The 24,182-nt window shown below is 42.8% G+C and overlaps 1 protein-coding gene across 14 annotated transcripts in view; it reads left to right on the top strand.

The window, feature by feature from the left end:
• CAPRIN1 (cell cycle associated protein 1) overlaps nt 1-24,182 on the top strand; it is a 568,063-nt gene that overhangs the window by 12,221 nt on the left and 531,660 nt on the right. For all 14 annotated transcript variants that reach the window (XR_013609671.1, XR_013609672.1, XR_013609670.1 and 11 more), the window contains exon 2: nt 1,103-1,294. Coding sequence is in view for 11 of the 14 variants with exons in the window: in XM_078684260.1 (XP_078540386.1) it covers nt 1,103-1,294 (192 nt within the window). In the remaining 3 variants the exon portion in view is untranslated. The remainder of the gene's footprint in view (nt 1-1,102; nt 1,295-24,182) is intronic.

Here is a 24,182-nt window from a genome sequence, read left to right as displayed (position 1 = left end):
CAGGGCTAATTGAAGCCAAAGCAACGAGAGCTGCACAGTTCAATCTAGTGTTGCGCAGGAGCACTGCAGCGAAAAATTTCTGAATTCAGTCTGGTGCTTGGGAAATAGTTTGAAGGGGAGGAATCTGCAGTAAAATGGAGTATCCCCCCAGAAAGCATTACCAAATATAGGTAACTTGCTGTTTTTGGCTTCATTTGTGTGGTGTTAGGCACAGGTTATTCATGATGTTGATTGTAACTTTAGTATATTTCTAATGCTATTTTATATCTAAGGTTGTTGATAGTGCTCACTTATATTTGTTCCTTCCACCTGTTTCTTAACAGTGGGTCTTGAGACTTTTGTACCTTTTTTATTTTCAAGTTTGATTCCGTTTTCCCATCTACTGATAAGATTTAGAGATGTGTTCATAGTTGGAGTAGTTGAGGCTTCGCTTGTGAGCTACCAATTGACTTGTAGTGTTATGCTAATTTTGTAAAAAGTCTGTGTGACATGTATGCCTCTACAAATGTCATATCCTATACAAGTTTGACAAAGCAAGGCTTGAGGTTTGTGATATTTGTACTGCACATTGAAATGAAATGAAAAGACCATTTGTAGAGCGCGATAGTTACCCTGAGGCGTCCTAGCGCTGGCAGACATTGTGAGCAAAGGAAGTGGGCCATAGGACTAATCTGGTTGTAAAAAAGAAGGGTCTTTAAAAGTTTACGGAAGGCCAGCAGGTTGGGTACAAATACATACATTGATTCGCTGTATGTATTTGAAATTCATATGCTAAGAGATACATGGATCTATTTTTGTATATTCAACTGCATAGTGTATTTGTGTTGCTGTGTCAATATTGTGTCCCTTTTCATTGAATTGGCTCGTAAATGGGTATGACCAAGGCGCTTATGTACTCTGACCTTCAAAGACGCTCTCACTGTACTGGGTCAGAAAAGTGTGTAGTTTGTGTTCTGTTCCGTTGTATTCTGTTAACCAGAGTTGGAGGGGGGGAGGGAGGGGGAATTGCAGAGACATGGCATCTATTTACTTGGGCCTCAAAAGTTATCTACATGCTGATAGATCTACCTTCGAATAATGTCTTATTTTCCCCCCTATTTAGATGCCATCTGTCACAGGCAGCACAAAGGCAGCTGTGCCGGGGTCCGGTGAGGCTGCAGCTTGCTCTTCCTCTCTGGCTCAGCAGCCTGTGCCGGGGCAGCTGCCCTGTGGCACAGTCGGTGTCCAGACAGAGGCCATGAAGCAGATTCTTGGAGTCATAGACAAGAAGCTACGCAACCTTGAGAAGAAAAAGGTAGTTATTGTACTTTTTTGCACTTTTTTACAACCGTTTCTGATGGCTGGACAGAAAGCTGCCCCTCTGAGATCCAGGGGCGGCTTTATTCCATTAAAATAGTTAACAATGTTTAATTTCTTATTTTGAAATTGCTTAACAAGAGTCTGTGGAACTTGGATCTATAGTTTCTGTCACTAGGAACCTATGTCTTGTAAGAACATTCTCTCATTTGGAAGCAAAAAGAACTTGTATGCTCTGGCTACATACATGTTATGCCCTGGTTATCCTTAAGGCACTCAGTCACTCTTGCGTGATCGGGCTAGTTCCGAGGAGTATGTTTATTAACCTTTACACTGGGATACATTGAAGCCAATGCAAGTACATTGACTTTGCTTTAAAAACTCCTGAACGATACCCTTCAGAGGCCGTTCTAATCGATATGGCCAAAAAGCTGAACTTAGTCAATCCGTAGCATATTATTTTAGGAAACTCTAGCCTTTTATGTACATAAAGCTTAAGATTCATAATAACGTTGTGAGCATATAGCTTCTGCTGAGTGCCATGTTTATTGTGGTGCCTGCATGTCTTAGCCAGCCTGACCTATCCTCCTGTGCATTTTCTTAAACATTAGTCTGCTGCCTCAGATTGGCACTTTCCATCATCAGATGGGGAGTCGGAGCTTTTGAGGTGGCCATATCCTAGCTCTGGAATTCTCTTCCTTAATCCATCTCTGGTCATCAAGCTCACGTTCCTTTTTGTAAGGCCTTAAAAAAAATGGCATTTTACTCCTTAATGGAGTGCTCGGCGCCTATACCTTTTTCGGTCTCTGTTCTCTCCCAAGACTCACTGCTACCAGTAGAATGACGCCTATGGGCAATTGTTTGCGTGTTACAAGTTTATTTAATTTCATTCTGATTGCTTACTTGTGTGCTCTTAATCACTTATTCTCATGCTCCCTTCTTCATTCTACCTCCCTCGTGCATAGGCAACTCATCAGTCTGCTTCTCTTAATTGTTTTTCACTCGTTCTCCTGTATACATCTAGTCTCCATTACTCTGTCCCTCTTGCAGCTCTTCCCTTAATCTTCACCCCTCCACTGCCAATGTACCCTTCCTCCTCATGTCCTTTTTCCAGCTCACTGTCAGCCTCACTCCTGCATGGTCATCTTTCCAGCTCTCCCACTTGTAATTTAGCCTTCCTTGTGCTTGCGTTCCTCCATAAAGCACCTGGCAGTTTACACTGCCTTCTTAATTCTCAAATGGCGATCTTGATTGTGATGCGTCTTATTCGTAAATATGCACCAAGCAAGCATGCACTCACCTAATGTCTCTCCTTTCTCCAGCGTTCCTCTTCAGCTAATTCTGTCCCTCTTGACAACACTGCCATGGCTGTGCTTGGATATATTATCTTGGTTTAATTGTATAAACTTCTGCAGCATACGTGAATAAAACAAATGTCAATTAGCTGGTTTCAGAAAAAATCTGCCTTTTAGCTGATCGGTGAGCTATCAGCCCATGAAGACTCTAAACCTCTTAGTGACTAGGCCATCCTTGGGCTGCTTATGAAGCTCTTGAGGTCTTGATAAGAAGTTCAGTTTTCATAGGAAATGCTGCTAGTTGGTACGGCAAGGCTCCTTTGAGGGTCCCTAGAAAATTGTGTTGTAATTACCGGGTTGTACTCTTTTCTCCTCTTTATCTTTACCGTCCCACAGCATCTTCCAATTCACTATAGTCCCTTCTGCCCTTCTTGGAGGCAAATGTACTAAATTGACTAGTTAAAACAATCTGTCTATTCCAGGAGTATCCAACCTTTGCTGTAATAAGGGGCACTCATGTTCAGCTCACCCCTAGCTATTAATCTTATGACTGTTGTAACAGTGGCCACATCAGACACAATTACACTAGTGGCCTTCATATGCACCTGTGATCATCTCGGCGCATTAGACAGGGCTGCCAACAGTAATGTAAAACAGGCTTTGTCAAAATGGAAGGCCTCCACCTGGGTAATGCATAACCGCTATAGTTCTATTGCCCCTTACATGAAGGTAATATTAGTAATAAATCTCCCAAACGCCACAGATATTCACTCGATGTTAGCTTTTGAACATCTGTTTGAGTTCTGAAAATGCACATGTCTCGAACGCAGCCTAATTTTTTTCTACATGTATTCAGGCAAGCAACATCTTATAACTTAGTTGGCTGGGCTGAGCATAGGAGAGCTACCTGGAGCTCACAAGCGACTCGTTGGGAGAAGCCTGATCTAGCCCATGTGAGCCTATGGGTAAGGAGTATTGTTGGTTTAGGAGTAAATATCAAGTTAATTTATGTGCTAAGCTTAACGTGGTAAGGTTCGTAGTCATGCTTGTCTTAAGCTACAACTATAACTCTGATAAATAGTAGCGGATATTTTTTATGGATGAAGGCGTTCACAAGAGCGGGTTGCACATAACTGTACAATCTATCTTGGAGGACATGGCCTTTTCTGCAAGAAATGTGAAATCTCGTGGCTTTATACTACCCTGGGGCGAATATCTTATGTGCTAAATGGTTCGATCAGGTTAATGGGATTACTCGTCTCTCAAAATACAGCACACAATGGCCCAGCACACTAATTGTGATTATACCTTAATTTTTCAACAGTTGTATACAGTGATTATTCCAAATCGATGATAACAATTCAGTGGAGTTGTTTGCAGTGCATTCATTATTTTTTCTTCAAATAAGACCGTACCCAACGCGTTTTGTTCTTCAGGGCAGAAAATGTACTTGTTTTTAACTTTGACAGATATTTTCGGTATCTCCCCAATGGGATCCAGCTTGATTTCAGATTGCCTTAAGAGTGTTTCTTTCTTTTATATACAAGATAGCTGTGGTGAGAGACTCTTGCACCAGAAGATCAGTCCTGATTGATAGTTATCATTCCCCAGTGCACTAAAAAACAGGTTTGGGCTGGCTCCATGGCGTGGCGTCCTTCGTGGTCCAAGGACGCCCGACCGCGAAAGATGCCACGCCATGGAGCCGGCCCAAACCTATTTTTGAATGCACTGGGGAATGAGAACTATCAATCGGGACTGATCTTCCGGTGCAAGAGTCTCAGTATCTCACCACCGCTATCTTGAATATAAAAGAAAGAAACACTCTTAAGGCAATCTGAAATCAAGCTGGATCCCATTGGGGAGATACTAAAAATATCTGTCAAAGTTAAAAACAAGTACATTTTCTGCTCTGAAGAAGTCCGTGAAGGACGAAACGAGTTGGCTACGGTCTTTTATTTGAAGAAAAAAGAAATCAAGAATGCACTGCAAACAAATCCACTGAATTATTATCATCGATTTGGAATAATCACTGTATATAACTGTTATGACTGTTGAAAATGTGAGGTATAATCACAATTAGTGTGCTGGGCCATTGTGTGCTGTATTTTGAAAGGAAGACACCTTTGTCTTAGGAGATTTAGGGGCTTTTGAATCTCCGGTCCGTGGCACCTAAAATTTATACAAAGAAGTACTAAGGATAGGTGCAATTGTGCTTGACCGCATTCCCCGCTCCTCTTTTGCAATTGAATTACTCGTCTGTTAAGTTCAAGAAATGTTATGGGCTTACTGCACCACTAGATACTGTTAATGATCTCTCCTTGCCAGTCACCAAAGGTTAGACCTGCTGGTACTTGGCTGTCACCAGGCTGGCTTGCTAATAAAGGAATAGTGTTGGAGAGATTTAAGTTGTAGATGTGGAACTGCATGAATTGTATTAGAAATGGTCCTGATGGGTAAATGTTGTTGTAGCTGTCTAATGATTGGCAGTGTAATTGGGCGAACTCTCCCAAATTCTCAGAGCCTTTATAGATGGTCGAAGTAACAAAGAATGTGAAATTGGAAAATATATAGATGTGGGTAAGATGGAATATGCAAGAATTGTAAAATAAAGTCGGAAAGGAATAATTCTGCTGATGTTGACAACAGGAAGAATCAGCCTGCAGAGTTGGGGAGGTATTGTCGATCTAGATAGACAGTCGGTGTTGCATCTTGGTGATAGGACAGTTGTTCGTAAAACGGGTATTATATTGTGCACCTGCATATTCCACGCTACCTGTTATACTCTTTAAAAATATATATATATATATATATTTATGTTTATATTTTTTTTATTATGCTTTTAAAGTATTCCTAGTAGTTTTTTAAGGGTCATGCCATAATAGTTGTAATGTAAAACGCATGTTATGCTCCCTCTCCTGCTTCTTGTGACTACCCCAGATCGTCTTCCAGTTCTTTCTAGTCTGGTCAATCCTTTTATGACCTAGCGATCTTGGCTGCCTCTTCTCACGTGACAACATTCTTAGTCAGCTGGCGAGGAGTGACATTGATGGGGTCTGCTTATGTTCTAATAATTCCTTGCCCCTGGAACATTTTGATTCTAGCAAACTGATCAGGTAATGCCGCAGTACAGCTTTTAATAAAAGCATTTTTTTTATATCCAAGCTGTCCTACTAAAAATTTGCATGATGCCCTGTTTGAACATCAAGTCGCTTACAGATGTAGAATGTTCCTTTGTTTAAGATTTGCTTAGTAATGAAACCGTTTGCTTAGTGGAATATAAATGATTGTCTTCCTATTTTAATATTTTCACTGTAGATACCATTTTTGTACTGCACTCTTTATCAACAAACAGTTCTAACTATACTGCTGTGATTGTGTATAAGAACAGGTTCACCATCATGAAAGGTCAGTTCATTTGAAGACTGCAGTGGAATTTGATCCTGTTCTGCAGGGGAAATCAATGACGAGAGGAACTCCGATAAGTGAGCCAGAATCATGAAGGAGACCAAAAATATATAGTTGGAGGAATGCCATTGTGTGCAAGTCCTCAACCAGGTGGTCAGGCCAGAGATGAAGAAACCCCCCAAAGGGTATAAGCCATTAAGGCGCATGAGTGCATTGTGGAAAAGGAATGGGTCTTAAGGGGATCCAGCACATCACTGGCGCACAAGAGACTTTAAACAGCCTACAATGTGAAAGGCATGCAAAGAGGGTCAGAGTAGACGTTCTACTTGCAAAAGATAGGAAATCAAATTCTGTATGAAATAAAGGTTTTTGCCAATTGCTAACTAGGGTTTGCTTGAAATCTGTTTAAATTCTAAAAAAAAAAGACCATAAAATTCCCCCATTTGCAATAGTGGCTTAACTATGTTACTAGTCAGTTGAAACTAAGCATACTCGTATTATGCACTATTTGAATGAACTACTTTACAAGATAGTAGTAGCAGCAGCCAATTCTGGCTTAATGCCCAAAGTGAAGTTAATAGGATTTCCATTGGTGTTGTATCCCTTACTTTGGCTTCCTAGAAGAAGGTGTAGGTTTGGTATAGATTTCCACCTTACCCTCTGGGCGATGGAACAGATTTTCTGCGGGCTTCTTAATATTTAAGTAGCAACCTAACAGGTAAGATGGAGTTCTCAATATTTTTGAAAGCAGTAAATGGTTTCTTGTGCCGTGTAGGCAACACACCTTTTGGGTTTTGGTGTTTTACTACTCTTAAGTCTGGAGTGGCAGTGCAGCGATTATTCCTAGTGCTAGCACACAAAAAACAACTTTAAGGTTGAGTTCAGAGATGGCTTTTTTGGCTCCATCTAAATGTTGAGACTCGTGTGTACAGATTTTGATTGGGTAGAAGTTGTGTGCTTCCGTTGAAAGAGTACATGTATTGCATTTCTGTGTTGTATGGAAGCCTACGCATAAAACAGGACACAGTTGGATATGGTGACACATTATTGAACAAAGCTACAGGGCTGGTCTGTTGATTATAAAAAGTTGTAAGAAATGCTGTATGCTTCTTTTCTTGTGAAAAGCTTGTGTTCAGGCCTATAGACCTTTTTAAAGGTGGGTTGGTAACACGGTTTTAAAACTTGTAGTGTGGTATTATGTTACAGGGACTTTCTCTCATCACTGTAGTAGGCAAGGGTTTTTAGTGTTGGTTGCTCTCCGTTACTAAACTTGGGGGATAGATTTTCACCATGTTCAATTCTTCCTATAATGTCTTAACCCCTTCGCTGTGTTCGTCGGCCAACAGCCGTCGCGAACACTAACTCCGTAGTGCTGCGCACGTCCGTTGGCCGACGCGGTCCCGCCCACTCCGAAGGGACCGCCGCACCCTGGTAGAATTACCGCCGCGGTTAAGTGATTAACAAGAGTTTGTTTTGCTAACTGATTTTTGAACAGGTTTGTAAATTTGACTGTATACAAAGTTGCCTTGTTGTAAGGTCTATGCAGAATACGGCCTGAGGTAGAATTGGTAGCAACCCAGTGATCGCCTATAGGCCTGATAGGGTTATTGAAAGTTATGTCGATGCAATAGGTTTAAACGTTGTTATGCTAATTTACAACAAAACTAGTTGCGCGGACTTGTTTACTTTGAAAATCATATGTAAAACTGAACATAATTTAAGGATGGATTAGTGTACTGTGATAAAGCCTATTGAAGTTAAGGGGTTGTCGTCCTCCCACCCCCCCTTTGCAACAAACCCTGAAGGTGGGATATTTGTACTTGCGTACATCTTATTAACCTCTTAAAAGAGGTTTTTTTTTGTGTTGGTTGTAATTTTGTCTCATTTTCTGACTGTATGCTTGAGGGTTGCCTTGTGTCGAAGCTAATGCCCAATTCTGTAGGCTTGAGTTTTTCCAGTGACAATCTAACTATTAAGGCTTCATTCTTGATTGGGTTTTTAGGAACGTTTATGTCCAATGCCATAGGTCTGGTAAGTGTACTATGAAAAGTTATGGCAAGCATCAAGGTTCACCAATTCATTGTGAAAGTGTGGACTGTCATTATACTGTATTTAACACTGTATACAGTTTTTCTTTTCTTTATTTTTCTTAATCTCAGACTACTGTAATAAGCAATGTTTTTTGGTATTAAGGCCTTGGATAAACCCTTAAGATAAAAAAATGTTTGTGCTTTTAAATCCATGTTGGACCCTTTCAAAAGGGTTATATTGTTTTTCCGCCTGTAATGCCATACATCCGATGGATGACTGCGTTGTTGATAAGCCAACAATGAAGATTATAGCCCAAAATTGGTTCATTTGGGCTCGTTATGTTGGGTGATAGGACTGATGTTTTATGCAAAATTAAAACCAAAGGACCAGGCTTGATTTATTGTGCAATAAGTAAATTAAACTAAGTAGGCCTTTAAGGATGGATGCTGAAGGCCAAATAAGCACTACTTAAAACATGGCTAACGTTGACCCTGGGAACTCTTACCTCATTGGTTGTGGCATGCCCAGGAGACTCCCCACACTTTTGCTGGATCCAGCATTTTTGGAGCTCCTTCAGGCACCTACATCTGAACACTTTCTGCACCTATTGAAGATCAGAAGAGGATTGGACTTGCTATCTCCTGAGAGGAGCCATGAAGGACTGGCCTAGTGCCCTCTCTTTCCCAGAACAAAGTAGTAGACTCCAAGGGTCATTTGGTTGCACATCCTGTGTGGCTACAGGATGACAACAAGCTGCAAAGAGTCTTTTTACTGGGAGTTCCAAAATGATTAGTAGATGTTCGTGGAGCGGTGCACCACCAAGCTGGCTTTCCGGATAACAAGACTGACCAGTTCTTGCAGGATACGGACGTATTATGTGGAATTGTGGGTTAAGGTATATAATCAGATGTTCTTGGCGATGCGTCTCGGCCTCCCTTATAAGGGCCTGGTATTTGTACAATAAGCAGATGCTGAAGACTCTCGCTAAAGGTACATATACCAGGCCCTTATCAGGGAGGCTGAGACAGGAGGCATCGCCAAAACAATCTGATCTGCCTTCAACCACGATTATTCTAAGAAATCGCCCTGATGTTCAATCTCCATTGAACGAAACACATTGGCTGGAGTCTATATTTTTAATGTCATTGAAATAAAGAAATTCTTCTTCTGAAGGAACTGGTCAGTCTTTTATCAGGAAAGGCGGCATGGTGGTGTACTGCTCCACGAACATCCAGTATCTCATCTGCTTTGCAGTCTGCAACCAACAGCAGTCTGCAACCAACAGCAGCAGGTACAGGAGTCTCATGTGCACACCTTTAAAATTCTACATTCTAACACTAACAAAAGGAACTTAGCGGTAAGGTGCAGCTGTTTGGGTCCGCCGTTGGTTTATGCTGGTTTCCAAAATGACTAGTGACTTCTGCTTGCCATCTTGTGATTCTCTAAGTGCCTCTCCTGAGATTCTGAGTGTGCTATTGAAGTGTACTACTATATTGTATTGCAACTTAAAGGAATAAGTCAGAAGGTTAAAATCTTTGACCATGGTGGACCTGGTTGGTGTATCCGACCCATGCTTCGTCGCTACAAATTCTGCCCAGACTCCAGTCTACTTCAACCATTGACTATTATAGCCGCGTTATTCTTTTTGTTCATTAAATTCCATTGTTTTTATAATTAAGTGTGGGTTTTTTGTTTGACATTTTGACTTTATACCTGCTGTGGTACTCCATAAATGACTTTACACATTGTCCTAAATTAATCCTAGCTATTCTGACATAGCTACCAAGTGGTTGAGCTCAGATTAATTTAGTGACTTTTACAGTTCATCCTGACTGCGGTTGTGATTATCCCTGTTGGTTTTGCATTTATCCCTTATAGTAGGCATTCACCAACCCCCTCCAAATAATCCAATTTCTTACATTGACAATAACTGGCGAATTTCAGTGGTTAGGTCTCCTGGCGTTTAACAGCGCGTCAGCGCTGTGTCCGCCAGGAGATCTTTTGTCACTGACTGTGCTCCCCAGGAGACAGTACTGGCCGCGCGCATTTTGTCTCCGAGGAGGCGATTAGAGCTGGCCACGCGCACGCGAACGAGCGCTGTGGCCAGCTGCTGTCTCCTGGGAAGCTCCCACACGCATGCGCATTCACACAGACACAGACACACACACGAGCACCCATGCACGCACGCACATACATACATACATACATACATACAGAGACACACACTCTCCCATGCATACACACACACACGAGTGCGCCGAGGCCCCCCCAGCCTTCACACTCTCCCATGCATACACACACACACGAGTGCGCCGAGGCCCCCCCGCCCCCCCAGCCTTTTGAAACTTACCTGGGCAATGTCGGGGACTCTTCTCTCAGCACGCGGCGCCCAACCTCCTGCTAGCGCGGCCCCGGGTCTCCACACCGCTCACAGGAGCCCCGGGCCGCGAGACGCATCGACTCCGCCTGCCTCCTCTTCCGGTCTGGACGTGGCCCCGCCCCCGTCACAGGCGACCGTGCCTGACTTCCGGGGCGGCCTCCGTGTATTCCGTCCGTGGATTCTTTCCGTTTTCTGTTAGCTATATATTATCAGCTATATTATTTACTTATATTGTAAAGCACTGGCTTGTGATCCGAGTCACTCCATAGTACTGTAACATCTAATGATGCAGAGCATGAGTAGCCCAAGCCATTTCTTGGGAGTTGTGGGATCTTCTCGTTATTTAGGATCAATCGCAGGGGGAAATAAGGGAAGGGTGAAGTCCATACATTTCGAGCATGGTTAGAAAAGCTTCCTTGAAGAAGTGGGCATTCATCTTTTTCTTTAACACTGCCAGACCCGGAAGGCTTGTGAGGTGTGGTCTCCGTGAGTGCCAAAGTTGTGCTCCCAGCACACAAATCAGGCACCCCTTTTAGTCCTCAAAATACTAAGAATGTCTCTGATTACTAAAGGTGTCAGCCACTTACATGATGTGAGACCAATACCATACTTTGAGCCGAGAAGTGAAGCATTTATATTTGCAGTGAGATCACAATGGGTAATAATTCCAGAAATGTAATTTTCCTGGCTAACTGTATAGCAAGCCACTCCTCAGGCCGTCACTGCATATTGCGCTCATTGCCACAAGTGGCCCCAAACATACGCTCACATGAGCATTAGTGTACACAGATGACAGCACAGGCCAAATTACTGTACCATGGGAATCACCCAACAAAGCAAGCGCTGGAAGTTCCTGGCTTGCTACCTCTGTTTCCATGGCTTCATGACGCAGCTGCGACCAGGAGAGAGCTTTATAACCCCGTATCTGCTGGGGACTGATAAAAATTTCACCAAAGAGGAGGTAAGAAAAGTTTGGAATTAGCCCACATTGTAGAACATTGAACCACTACAGCATTGCAGTTCACATAGACAATGCAATCCATTCTTTGTGTTGAGTCCAGAGGAAAGCGGAAACACAGATAAATGGATTTCTTTTAGAGAGATTACTATATTGTGACCGTCTGTTATACCTCACTTACAACCTGTGAGATCTTACACTGCCCTGAGCTCTGTTGTAAGCGGCCCTCTGCCCTAAGATTTACTGTGTGCAGAGTAGTGAGTAGTGAGTGCAGAGTAGTGAGTAGTGAGTGCAGAGTAGTGAGTGCAGAGTAGTGAGTGCAGAGTAGTGAGTAGTGAGTGCAGAGTAGTGAGTGCAGAGTAGTGAGTGCAGAGTAGTGAGTGCAGAGTAGTGAGCTGCCTCAAGTGAAGTACTCTGGTACCCAAGGATGACTAGCAAACAATATTATTCACAACGTTGCTTACTATTCAGCAACATTTGACAGTTTGCAAATCATCTTTATACAACAATTCAGAGTTTGATAACAAGTTAATGTAACACATTGTAATATACAATGCCAATAGCTCAAACTTTAAAGCTGGGAGACCTATTGCATTGTAAATGCTTGTTTTGGAAATGTGGGTATTTTTCATAACCAGTATTGCACTTACCTTTTGTAGTGATTTGTATGTGTGTTTGTCTATAATATATCAATCAAACAATTGAGAAGCCTGACATCACTTTGATAAAAGCAGGGTTTGATTTCCTTATTACTGCTGTTGTTTCTAATCACCAGTAATAAAGAAATGACGTAGCTGCTCAACTATAATAAATCATTATGTTTTGAGTTCTAACAGCCTAGGTTAAAGGCAGGTCGGAGCATAAGAACAGCTGATTTATAAAGTAGGATATTTACCTGGCTTTTCCTTCTCCCAGTATCTTTATAAAACAAGCATTTGCAATGCAACAGGTCTCGCATTTACACGAGTTTGAGCTATTGGCATTCTAAACCACAATGCCTTTTATTTATGTTTTTTTTTTTTTTTGCAACGTAAACATAACGCATTGTCATTTACAATGCCAATAGCTTAAACTCACGTAAATGCGAGACCTATTGCATTGCAAATGCTTGTTTTTGAACAGGTATTGATGCAGCTATTACTATGCAGCCGTGTACTGCTAACGCCTCGTCCTGCGGTAGAAAGCGCGATATAAAAGTAATTTAAGTAACATGTTACCATGGCAATTAATACTCTTCCTAAAATGTTACTTCAGCATGTGGCGTAATCAAAATACAAGGATGAATAATCTACAACAGTGGACCACAAGAGGGTAGTAAGAACACACAATACCTGTGCTACTTCTGTCCTCATTATTGAGCTAATTTTTAAAAAACAGATTTGCAGACTATTAATCAGTTTAGGTTAGTCGTCTTTCTACTGGGTGCGTTCAGCTTCCTTTATATCGCTTTTGTATTATCAGCACGTGAAAGTGCTGTTTTTTTTTACTAGTTGCAAGACTCCTCATTTGCTAACTAGTGAAAATAACTTGTAGTGCTACAGTTGCAGGCATTTTTGTACTTTTTATTTTATTTGTTATAGAGTGCTCGATCATCAAACCGCGTCCCTAAGAAATTAACAATGGTACACAGTTATGAAAACAGCTGTGTCTTTAGGGGTATTTAAGAGGAGTTTAAGGATGGCGAGGAGGTTGTTCCAAAAGAAGGCCGCCACAAATTCATAAATGTCTTCCACACAAGCAAGTTTCCTTTAACAGAAAGATTGCCAAAAGCTGGGCCTGTCCAGTGACCGCTGCCGGTGCCATTTGTGGTGGTGGGACAAACGTTCTGGATGAGTGATGTGTAACGAGCGAGCCCGTTCGTCATAAGAGTTTGAGGGGGTTTTCCCCTCGCACCCAAGACAATTTTGAAACCAGAAAGCAGCTCCACGGCCGGGGAGGAGACCTGGGAGGGCGAGGGCTGCCCGCCTGGTCGGTACCTGTAACTTTCACGTGTCCTGCAGCTCGTGCCCAGTGGCTGCGCGTGCGGACTTCAGAAGCTGCCGGAGTTTACTGATTGCAGCGGGTCTCGTGCGGCCCAGAAAGGGGGCCGCCAAAGCGCCCAAGGCCAAAAAAAGTACAGTAAGTCTGGCAGGATCCCACCCCGCCTTCGTGAATGCTGCATGGTGCGTCCAAAGCTAGATTTTTGGCGGGGCTCCTGTGAGTAAAACGGAGCCCGCGTGTTTCTGCAGAGTCCCCACAAGAGCCGGTAAGTGAGGCTTGTTGGACGTGCAAAGCGCGCTGTGCCTAGAGACGTCTGTTACTTGGCTGAAGTGTTGGCCCCGCAATATCAATGTGGTTGTTCCTTTTTGTTCTATATGAACACTCTGTTAAGAGGCATTCCTTGTTCTGTGCTCCCGTGGGTAATACCAGTCTGGGCGTATCTGTAGCAACACTGCGCACAGTCCAAGCTTGGGAAATGTTTGGACTTCAAGATTGTTATAAACTTCATTTGAGTTCCTATCGAATGAAATACTATGCAGTCACTCAGTTACTTGTTATAGTGAGAGTTTGTTTTTCAGGAACTCTTTATTACAAAAAATGTTGAAAACAGTAGTTCTTTTGCCTAAAGAGATCTGCCTGGAAATCATGTTTCTCGAGAAATCAAACACGCGCTCATGGGGTAGTGCTCCGCAATCTGGAGCCTGCTGAGGACGGTAGGGAGACGGAGGTGCACCTCGCGTGTCTTTCCGGGTGCGTTCACGACCTCCAAGTCCGTGACCATAGATCTCGCTGGTGACAGCACTTTCGCGCTGCGGTCGCCAGGCGAGACCTAAAAAGTGATAGTAAGATATCTATGGCACCAATGTGTTTTTAAGTGCTTGTAGAAAACACTAAGCTACATTTTTTATAAATCATGTAGTGTTCTACGTCCAGGTTAAAAGGACTAATTGAACATTAGTTCTCTGATCCACATCTATTTTAAATGGATATGAATATTTATATTATAAATGTGTTTTTATTGCTTTTACTGATGGATTTTTACCCGGTGTGACAATGTAAATTAAATGACTTCATGGCGCATATACAGGAGCAACTAAACAACCAGAAAGCCAGTACTGTAATCTCTATTTTTGTGAAATTGCCTACGTGCAAAGAATTAAACTAAGTGCGGGACAGTGCCACAGTTCACAGCTTGAATCAATTTTATTTTTGCAATCAATTTTTTGAAGAGAATCAAATGGTTCAAAGTTTACCAAAAGTTTGACAAAATTCAAAACACAAACAATACAGGGACAACTATTCATAAAAACGAAATTTTCATAAAACAAAACTGAGTGGCACAACAATTAGTAGAAAAAATTAATAAAAAAACCAACCTACCATTCCAAGTTGATCAACATTTAACATTCATTCTCTTATGCACAGCACACACACACAATTACAATGTCACTAATTAGTTTTTAGGAAACAAATAAATGGGGAATCAAGAGAGCACCATAGACCACCGTTCTAGAAAAACAGATCAGCTTGTTTTTTATCATTTTGGCAGAAATTAGTTTGAATTTAATGGTCTTATGGTGTGGTAGAATGGTCCATTTGACCATTCTATCACACCATAAGACCAACAAGAGAAGTGTTCTAATAAAGAGCAGTGTAGTGTACCTTCCAAATCAGTGGAGATGAATCAGAAGTCTGTGTTTCCCACGTGTGATGTGATGTGTTATGGGATAAGAACATCTGTATTTGCAGATTCATTTTCCCTGTACACTTTTATTGATGGTAAGACTTTTCATGAGAAAATGGGAATTGTAGGTTATGTCCTGGAATCTCCAGATATCAGGGCAGGGAGATACAATTAGGATCCTATTCTCCATGAGGGGATGGTTAAAAAGCAAATCTCTTTCAAAGACACACTGTGGGTAAAGTATGTCACTACAGGCGGACCGAATTTATTTGGATGGCACCATCAAAAGGACCTAGCAATCAAATTGGACCTTCACAATCCTGAGCAGTTATTGTTGTACAGGTCCATAGCAGGAAAAACGTTTATGATAAATATGTAGAAGTGTTTTCTGACAATATCACCTTATTCAAGGGAATTGTGCATAAAATTAAATAATACAATTCTGCAAGTCCTGTGGTACATAAAACAAGATCCGTTCCTTTACTCACGAGAGATCATGAAAGGTGGAAATAGACAAACTTATTAAACCAGGGGTAATAAAACGGTTGAGTGTGCAAAATGGTTACTCTCCCATTATTCTTGCCCCCAAGAATGGGAGTAAGGCCATTAGTTTGCATCGATTTTAAGGTATCTAAATGCCAGTATCAAGATGGACCGGTTGCCACTGCGGGGGAAAAATGAGGCGTTCAACTTAATACATGAGGCTAAGTATTTTAGTGAATACCACCATATTTCACTGCACCCGGAACGCAACCTTTGACCTCATTCACCAACCCTTTTGGCACATACATGTATTTAAGAACGCTGTTTGGATTGGCTACAGCTGCCACAGCATTACTGAGGACAATGCAGCACATTTTACAAGTTCTAAGTAAGGTCATGTGTTTCCAGGATGCCATTTTGAGATATGGGTCTAAAGAACAGGAGCATAATGTTAACCTAAGCAAGGTTCTTAGTAGACTTTGATGCTGGTCTTACTATAGAGATAAACATGTGCAAGATGTGCAAGATTGGAGTTGCCTCTGTTGATTACTTGGTGCATACCATTTCCTGTGAAGGTATTAAACCTAAAATAGGCCTCATTCATGCTGTAAAATATGCCCCTCCTCCCTGTAAAAAAGGAGGAAGTTAAATCCTTATTGGGGTAGTTTGTAAAGAATTTTCAGATTTAGTGCAGCCCATGCGAAAGACATATTAAACAAAAGAAAGTACAGTTTGAGTGGAGTTCAGCACAAACTTTGTCATTTGGTAAGATACCATTATCAATGCACGTAGCATAGGTAAATTTGATACCAGAAATATATAACTTTTCTTACCACTGATAACAACAAAGGGCTTGGTGCCACTTACTTAAATGTGTGAGGGTTCTGAAAGGATCATAGCGCTTACTTCTAGAACCCTTTGTGACCGTGAAAAGAACTACTCTCTGATTGAAAAAGAGGCCTTCGCTTGCTATTGTGCAAGCCATCATTACAAGTTTTACCTTTGGTGGGGGATTACCATTTGATCTGAGAACCGATTCTGAGCTATTGGTCTCCCTATTTTCTGCATACCTTTTGGAAAACACTCCTAGAATTGCTAAATGGGTCTCTAGTATACAATGGGATATGCTCAAGAGGAGAGGAATAAAGCAGCTGATTTCCTTTCAAGGATGCCTATAGACCTAAACCATGTAAACATGGACTCAGAGGTATCTGTATTGTCATTAGCTGTGTTAGCCATGTAAAGAAGACAATAGTACAAGGATGGGAAGAGAAAAGTGGAGGTTTAGACCAGCAACTGTATTGTAATGTAAGAAATGAATTGAATATTAGTGAGGATTTGGTTTTCAGAGATGGGGAAACTCGATCCACTCTAGAGCGAAAGAGCAAATGATTAACCTAGCTTACGAGGGAGTGTAACAAGAGTAAAGTCAGATCTGAATTTTGGTTCCCCAACAGTGACTCCCTTATAGAAGAAAAAGTTAAGGATTGCTATGCATGTGGTGTGAGTGACAAATCCATGCAAGTTTATGTAAGTCAAATTAGACGGTGCTATACCCTTTTTGTACCAAGAGGTTCCAACTGCCACCTACAAACCAGAGGAGATCACCTGCAGTGTGCCCCAGGGTTCATCCATCAGCCCCAAGCTCTTCAACGCATATGTGGCCCTGCTCGCGAACATAATCTGACCCCATGGCCTGAACATAGTTTAATACGCAGACAACACCCAACTCCTCCCTTTACTCACTGACGACCCTACCACCACCAGAACCAACTTCCACAGATGCATGACCAGCGCCTCTGACTGGATGAAGAACCACTTCCTTCAGCTGAACACAGACAAGACGAAAGTACTGTTCTTCGTTTATAGCAGCAATGCATTGAAAGACTCTGGTGTCCATGAGACCCAAGACCTGCACACATTCCCTCCGACCATTCCAGAAACTTCTGTATTGTCATTGATGACAAGCTCACCATAAAATTGCAGATCAGCGTAGTCTCCTCCCCCTGCTACCTCACTCTACGCATGCTACGTAAGATCAAGTGAATACCCCTACACAGGAGACACACCGTGGCACTGGCCATCATCACCTTCGTACCTGGACTATGGCAACGCTCTCAATGTAGAAATGTCTGCACACCTACAGAGATTTCAGACCACGCACAACGCTGCCGCCAGACTCCTCCTTAGCCTTCCCTGATGAACCCACAACACACCCCACCTCAGGCAGCTACACATACAGAAAAGATGGTAGTTTTTTTATAATCTTTTTTTAAACCTAGAACGGCTTCAGTTCAATACCCATATACAAGTAGCCTTTAAGGAGTGAGAGCCAACACCAGTTCACAGTTCCTAAAATGCATTGCATCTGTGATTTCCACCCCCCTACACCCCACCATGATACATCCACCCTCCCCTACCGCAAATCCTATCATCCTGTCTGCCACATTAACACATATCAGTTCACAGGGCTCACATCAAAGTTCTCTATAATAGGCCCATGCGCTCCAGATTTTCTCCCATTTATGAGGGCATCCCCGGCTCTGGTAGATAACAGGCTCCGCCCCACAACACCAATCTAGGTCTCTTTTCCAGGCTGTCAGAGTAGGGTCAGTCCCTGCTCCCCATGCTCGGGCAATGGTTCTCTTGGCTACCCCACCCGCAAGGGCCAGTCAGATCTTGGCCCTCAGCGGCCACGTTGTTTCTCCAGTCACCCCCAGGATAAGCCACCTTTGATCAAGCTGGACACTCTTGCCCACCACCTGTGCCATCACATGCGTTATACCAGTCCGGTACAATTGTATCCATTGGCACGACCAGAGTATGTGGAAGAAAGACCCTACCTCCCCACATCCCCGTACGCATTCGTAAGTCAGGTGCCCCTCCGAACGTAAGCTATTCGGGATGCATAGGATCTATGGAGGATACAGAACTGAATCAGCCGAAACCGTGCTGTTATAGCTAGTTCTTGGTGTGTCTGCAATGCTTCAGCCCAGTGAGAGGCCTTCATTGGACTCCCAAGCCTCCCTCAGTGAGCCCTAACAATCCGGGGTATTGTTGATTGATTTCTGATAGGTGAAAGAGATGGCCTTATCATAGGGTCTAAGAGCAGGCGTCCCTCGAGTGGTGAGTATTCTGGAATCTGGTACCCCCCTTGCAGGTGACAATGAAGCTCATGACGCAGCTATCGATAGTGCACAAATTCCCCCTCTACCCATTTGGAATTGTCCCTGCAGTGTGTCGAAATTAAACCTCTTCCCATTCTTCCAGACATCCCCCAAGTGGTCAATACCTATAAGACTCCACTTCTGGAAGCCTGCGAGCCTCGTCACCTCACCCAATCGGCCACCCTCGCAGAGAGGAGTTTGTGCAGTAAGTTTGTCTGCCCACCTGGTCATTTTGGTTGCTCTGTGCCAAACATCCATAACTGTTCAGGCATGTAACGGGAGGAGCGGGCTAACTTTCACCTTTCGGTATAGATCGGCAAGGTAGCTATTATTTCCAAAGGTCAGAAATCTACCCTATATGCTGGTTCCTTTAATGGGGGAAAACGCCCATCCATTAACGTTGATGAGCTGAGATGCCCAGTAGTATTTCCTGATGTGAGGAACAGTGAGGCCCCTGTCGTACACATCTTTCATTAGCTTCTTTAGCTTAATCCTGGGATTACTCCCAGCCCCCAAAGCAATAGACGCTGCTCGGACTCAATGGTTCGGAAAATTGTCTCTGGAATCTGAAACGCGTATAATAGGCGAGGCCGGGCCATCATTTTAAAGAGGACTGCTCTACCCATCAAAAAGACTGGATGCCGTCTCCAATGCGCAACGTGTCCTCCTTCAGGTGCAACAATTGCGCCTGTACATTTAGCCGCATAGTCTTCCTCGCTCCTGGTGATTCAGAGACCCAAGTATTTAAACATTTCTCTTGGGACCACCTCAGAGCGGGCCGACGTTCAAGGGTGGCAACACCCCCGCCAGAGAGAACACCATGGATTTATCCCAGTTAATGCAGTACTATGAATAGGGGCCAAAGGACTGTATTATATGGATGAGGCGATGAAACGTTTGTCTTGGGTTGTGGGCATACAGCAGGGTGTCGCCTGCGTATAAAGAAATGCGTTCTTCCCAGCCTCCCCCTAGATCTATACCCCTCACTACTGGGTCTCCCCGAATCCACACAGCCAATGGTTCCAGCGCCAGGGCAAATAGCATTGGCGATAAAGGACACCTCAATCATCATGCAAAGGAATGGACACTTGTATCTACAATAACCTTAGGTTATTTTTTGAAAACCCTCATAGACGTTGAGATGTTATGAGTGCGGTGTATCTTTTATCCGCCCCTTCTCTAGCGTCATGGCATATTCATCGGGTTAACAAATGACGTGCTATATGCCTGCCTCACCCGAGGCAACCTATGGAAAGAGTAGAAGTGTCCAGGAATGAAAAAATGCACTGGTCCAGAGGGTTGTAGTGTAGTGCTAGTGAGCCAAAAATTCTAAAAACAAGGTTGCACCCAAAAGAACAATTTATTATAAAGAGGGTGCAAACTGTAGTCTAAAAAGAAGAATAGTGGTATATAAGGTAATCGAGTTACAGGACTACCATATAACTCTATCTAGGTCGACATGTTTCAGCTCTATTGGGCCCAACGGGTCTGTAGAGCTTTCGTCAGGACAATACAAAAGAACAAAACTGAATACTCACACTATTCGTGTAGTGTTCATTGGAAGTATGAAAATTTCACACTTAATTTCCTGTATAGGGAAAACAAATACACAAAAATATTGTACATAGTATAACGGCATATAGCATGCACAACAAGGGACTCAATTGTGTGGCCCAGTACAGAGAAGTGAAAAAAGTCAATTAAACTCCTTTCTAACGTATGTTTGCACCACATTGTGGGTACTATATTACATAGGAGCAGTGAGGATGTAAAGCAATGGATCGTAACACTGGAACTTAAGGATGAACAATATTTTATAATACAATTTTTGTAATGAATGATTTGTTGGATAGCAGGTGAAAGTTACTATCGGTTACTCTGGATTAATGTAGTGTGACAAAACAACTACATTTATGCGCTTATAAGCCCATTAATTAAGCGTGTGGTTATAAAAGGTACATCTTTAAAAAAGGCAAAGTTCGGTACACATTCAGCCGTTGTGTGAGGTGTGGCCCGCTCAGGTACTTAAACGGTTGCAGGCACGGAGGTTTAGCATTGTGGGTCGTGCATAGAGTATTCTAGTTCATGCGCTATTATTTAAAATACCTTTTTTGTCAGGAAATCACTCCGCATCAGACGGGCTAATAGAGTCGCTGTACACAGGCATTCGCTAGAATGATAAAAGCAATGAGTTCTGCGTGAAGGTTTTACAAAGATTACAAGAGCGCAGCCGTGACTTACTGCGTTTGGTTAGGTGCTCGTCTCGTGCCATTCTCACCCTCGTGTTAGATGCAATTACTGCTTGTGCTGACTCTGCCCCTGGGAAGAGGAACGACACTCCCTTGTTTGTTTTTAAAGATCATGGGAAGCAACAAGGGACTACTACCTGCCACAGATGTTAAAGTGGCAGGGAGACATTGTTCGTTGTCGTTCTAAAAACGGCATGGTAACTCGAGCGAGGGACTGTAAGTTCTTAACTCTATCTGGCCAAAAATATGTAACCTGACTAAGTGTCATAAATGGTAGCTTGGAGACTACATTGTAAAAAAAATTTCAGCTTGGAGACTACGTTGTAATTTTTTTTTATTAAGGGCCTCTTATTGACATGGTGGAAATCTCATAAATATATGAGGTCGTTCTCAAATGAATTGGATTTTTTAAATAAGTACAGATAGACCAGGAATAAATCTAAGGGGTTGATCAGTAGATCACAACCAGGGAGAACGTTTAGTAGAACTGGTGCCACGGAATATTGTCATTCATCCCCAGTAAATGGGTTCCCAATCGATTGACCCATCGTTGTTCCCTTTCGAATAGTTTACGTTCAGCATCAGTGTGTTTCTCATGGAGTTTTTCCAACACTGTCCATCTGAGATCATCACACGAATGTCCAGCTGTCACGAAATGTGTGCAGAGTTTCGTTGTACTTTTTTTAAGCCGTATGTTGCTCCTATGTTCTCCTATGCGAGTCTTGACCTTTCGACAGGTCATCCCCACATATTTTTGTTGACAAGGACACGTTATGAGGTACACCACATGGGTGGAGTTACAGTTTGTGTGTTGCCTCTGTGTCCATAACAAGCTGTCAGTCAATTGTAGGGTCTTGGTTGGATTTGTGAATTTGCAGACTCCACAGGTGCCACAGGGAAAATGGCCAGTTATTGGAGTCATATTGATGTTTCTTATGGTAGTCGTAGTGAGTCTTTTCCTGGGGCGAGTGTGTACTAACACATCTTTGAGATTTTTTATCCTCCGGTTGGCAAATCTTGGCTTGGGCCAGTCAAAGTTCCCTGAGGTCACTATTGGCCAATTCTTCCTTATGAGTTTTTGTACCTGATACGTGGCTGGGCAAAAGGTGGTCACACATGTGACAAGGTCCTTTACTGGTTCCTTTTGGTAACTCTGTAACAGACATTCCCTTGGTTGATTTTGAGCTCTTTTTTTACATTTAGAGATTGTCTGTGGAGTGTAGTTTCTAGCTCGTAATTTCTTACTCAAAATTGTAGCCTGTTGTTTGTAATCGCTCGCTTTGCTACAATTTCGCTTGTGTCGAAGAAACTGGCTGTAAGGGAGATTGTCTCTGAGAGGTTGAGGATGGAAACTGAAATATGATAGTAAGCTATTTTTAGCTGTAGGCTTAGTGTAGGTCCTTGTTTCTAGTTTCCCATTCTCAGAAAATATGGTCAAGTCTAAGAAGTCTATGCTCTCTCTGTTGGCGATAGAGGTAAACCTAAGCCACCGGTCTCTGCCATTCAGCCATTCCATGAATGTGGTCAAGGAGTTCTTTGTGTCCCAGATCAACAGAACATCATCAATATAACGCTTCCAGTATAATATACTGGAAACGTATGGATTATCATTGTTGAGGACGAATTTCTGTTCAAATTGACTCACATACAGCCCTGCTACCGATGGAGCGAAGGCGCTTCCCATGGAGGTGCCATGGCACTGTAGGAAGAGTTGTCCGTTGTATTCAAAGTAATTTTCTTTCAATGCTAGACGGCAACACTCAAGAATAAAATGGCGAGGGGTTTTATGAGGCCATTCCGTGAGGAATAATAGGTCTTCCAGCATTTGCATGGTATCATCTTGGGGCAGGCTCGTATAAAGCGATTCTACATCTAATCCAACTAGGATCATGGTGTTTGGGTCGAATGCTTTGTCGGCTATCTGGATTAGAAGGTCACGAGTATCCTTTAGGTATGTCGGGGTACTTTGCACTAGCGGTTTAAGATATTCATCCGCAAATTTAGAGAGGGGTTCTAAAAGTGAACCAATACCCGAGACTAATCCACACAGCCAATGGTTCCAGCGCCAGGGCAAATAGCATTGGCGATAAAGGACACCCCTGCTGAGTATCCCAGTGAAGGATCGTGAGCGTGAAGGATCTAGAGATATTGGCATTAACACTAACTCGCGCCATCGCGTCTGTTTACAAGAGTCGTATCCATTGCTAAACATTGGGAACGAGACCAGTCAAAGGACCGCGAAAAGGTATGCCCATTTGATACTGTCAAACGCCATCTTCGCGTCCAATGACAAGTGCAGCTTGTATGTCTGTGCGCCTCTGGGTCATCTGCATCCATGTAGGCGGAAGAGATGCAAGTTTTAGCTGGTGACCCACGCACCCAAGGCTCTACGCAATCAAGGACCCGACTACATTAACCACTGCCTGAACTTCCATCAACCATCGAGAAGACTATGCTCCACTGCCATCTCACTTGCCCATACTCCCCTTATCTACAGACGCAGAGTTGGAGGGCTCATTTTCTCTCGCATTGCAGCAAAAATCTGGAACAGCCTCCCCATGGAACTCCAGACCATCTGCTCACTTCCAGAATACCAACTGGCCCTCAAGACCTGGCTGTTTGAATAAGCGCCTGGTTATCTGAAAGGTCCTTTTTGTTTATATCCCAAATTCTGCCTTTAGAATTTCAGCTGCTGTAGCAGCCCTGTCTTGGTGGTTATCTGCATTTTTATAGAAATTCTCTTCAACCGCCCCCTCTCTCCTATCCCCTTGGAGGCTTGCAGTCAAAGCGTAAATTACCTACACACTTCAGAAAAGTATTAAACCACTTACTAAACTTGCTTAGAGAATGATAACTTTCTTTCATTTTCTGTCCTAGCATTTTTATCAGGCCACTCAAATCTCCCTCGTCTACAATGTGAGCAAATGTTTGACGGGACTAGAACTTTTCAGAGGATGCTAGTCTAGTGAGCTAAGTAGACACTAACAATCATGCCAGTGTAGCAGAGCTAGCTGTTTTCACATCTCTCGGAGCGAAGAAATAGTCCAATACTATTACTTCAGCCCGGAGACTTCTGCTAACCTTAATCTCTCTACACATGTTAAATCCCAAGTGATCACTGCAGTTTATAGTGAAGAATTGCAGGATGTTGGTGCTCAGAATAGTGTGAGACCGAGCTTTCTAACAAATTTAGAAGCTGCAGGGTTTGTGGCATATGTTAGGTCACTGGATCCTACCCAGTTTCGAAGTTATGA

Source organism: Lissotriton helveticus, chromosome 3_2 (genome assembly GCF_964261635.1).
Source record: "Lissotriton helveticus chromosome 3_2, aLisHel1.1, whole genome shotgun sequence".
Taxonomy (NCBI): Eukaryota; Metazoa; Chordata; class Amphibia; order Caudata; family Salamandridae; genus Lissotriton; species Lissotriton helveticus.
Note: the sequence above shows the minus strand (reverse complement) of the source record. Positions and strands in the feature narration are given on the sequence as shown.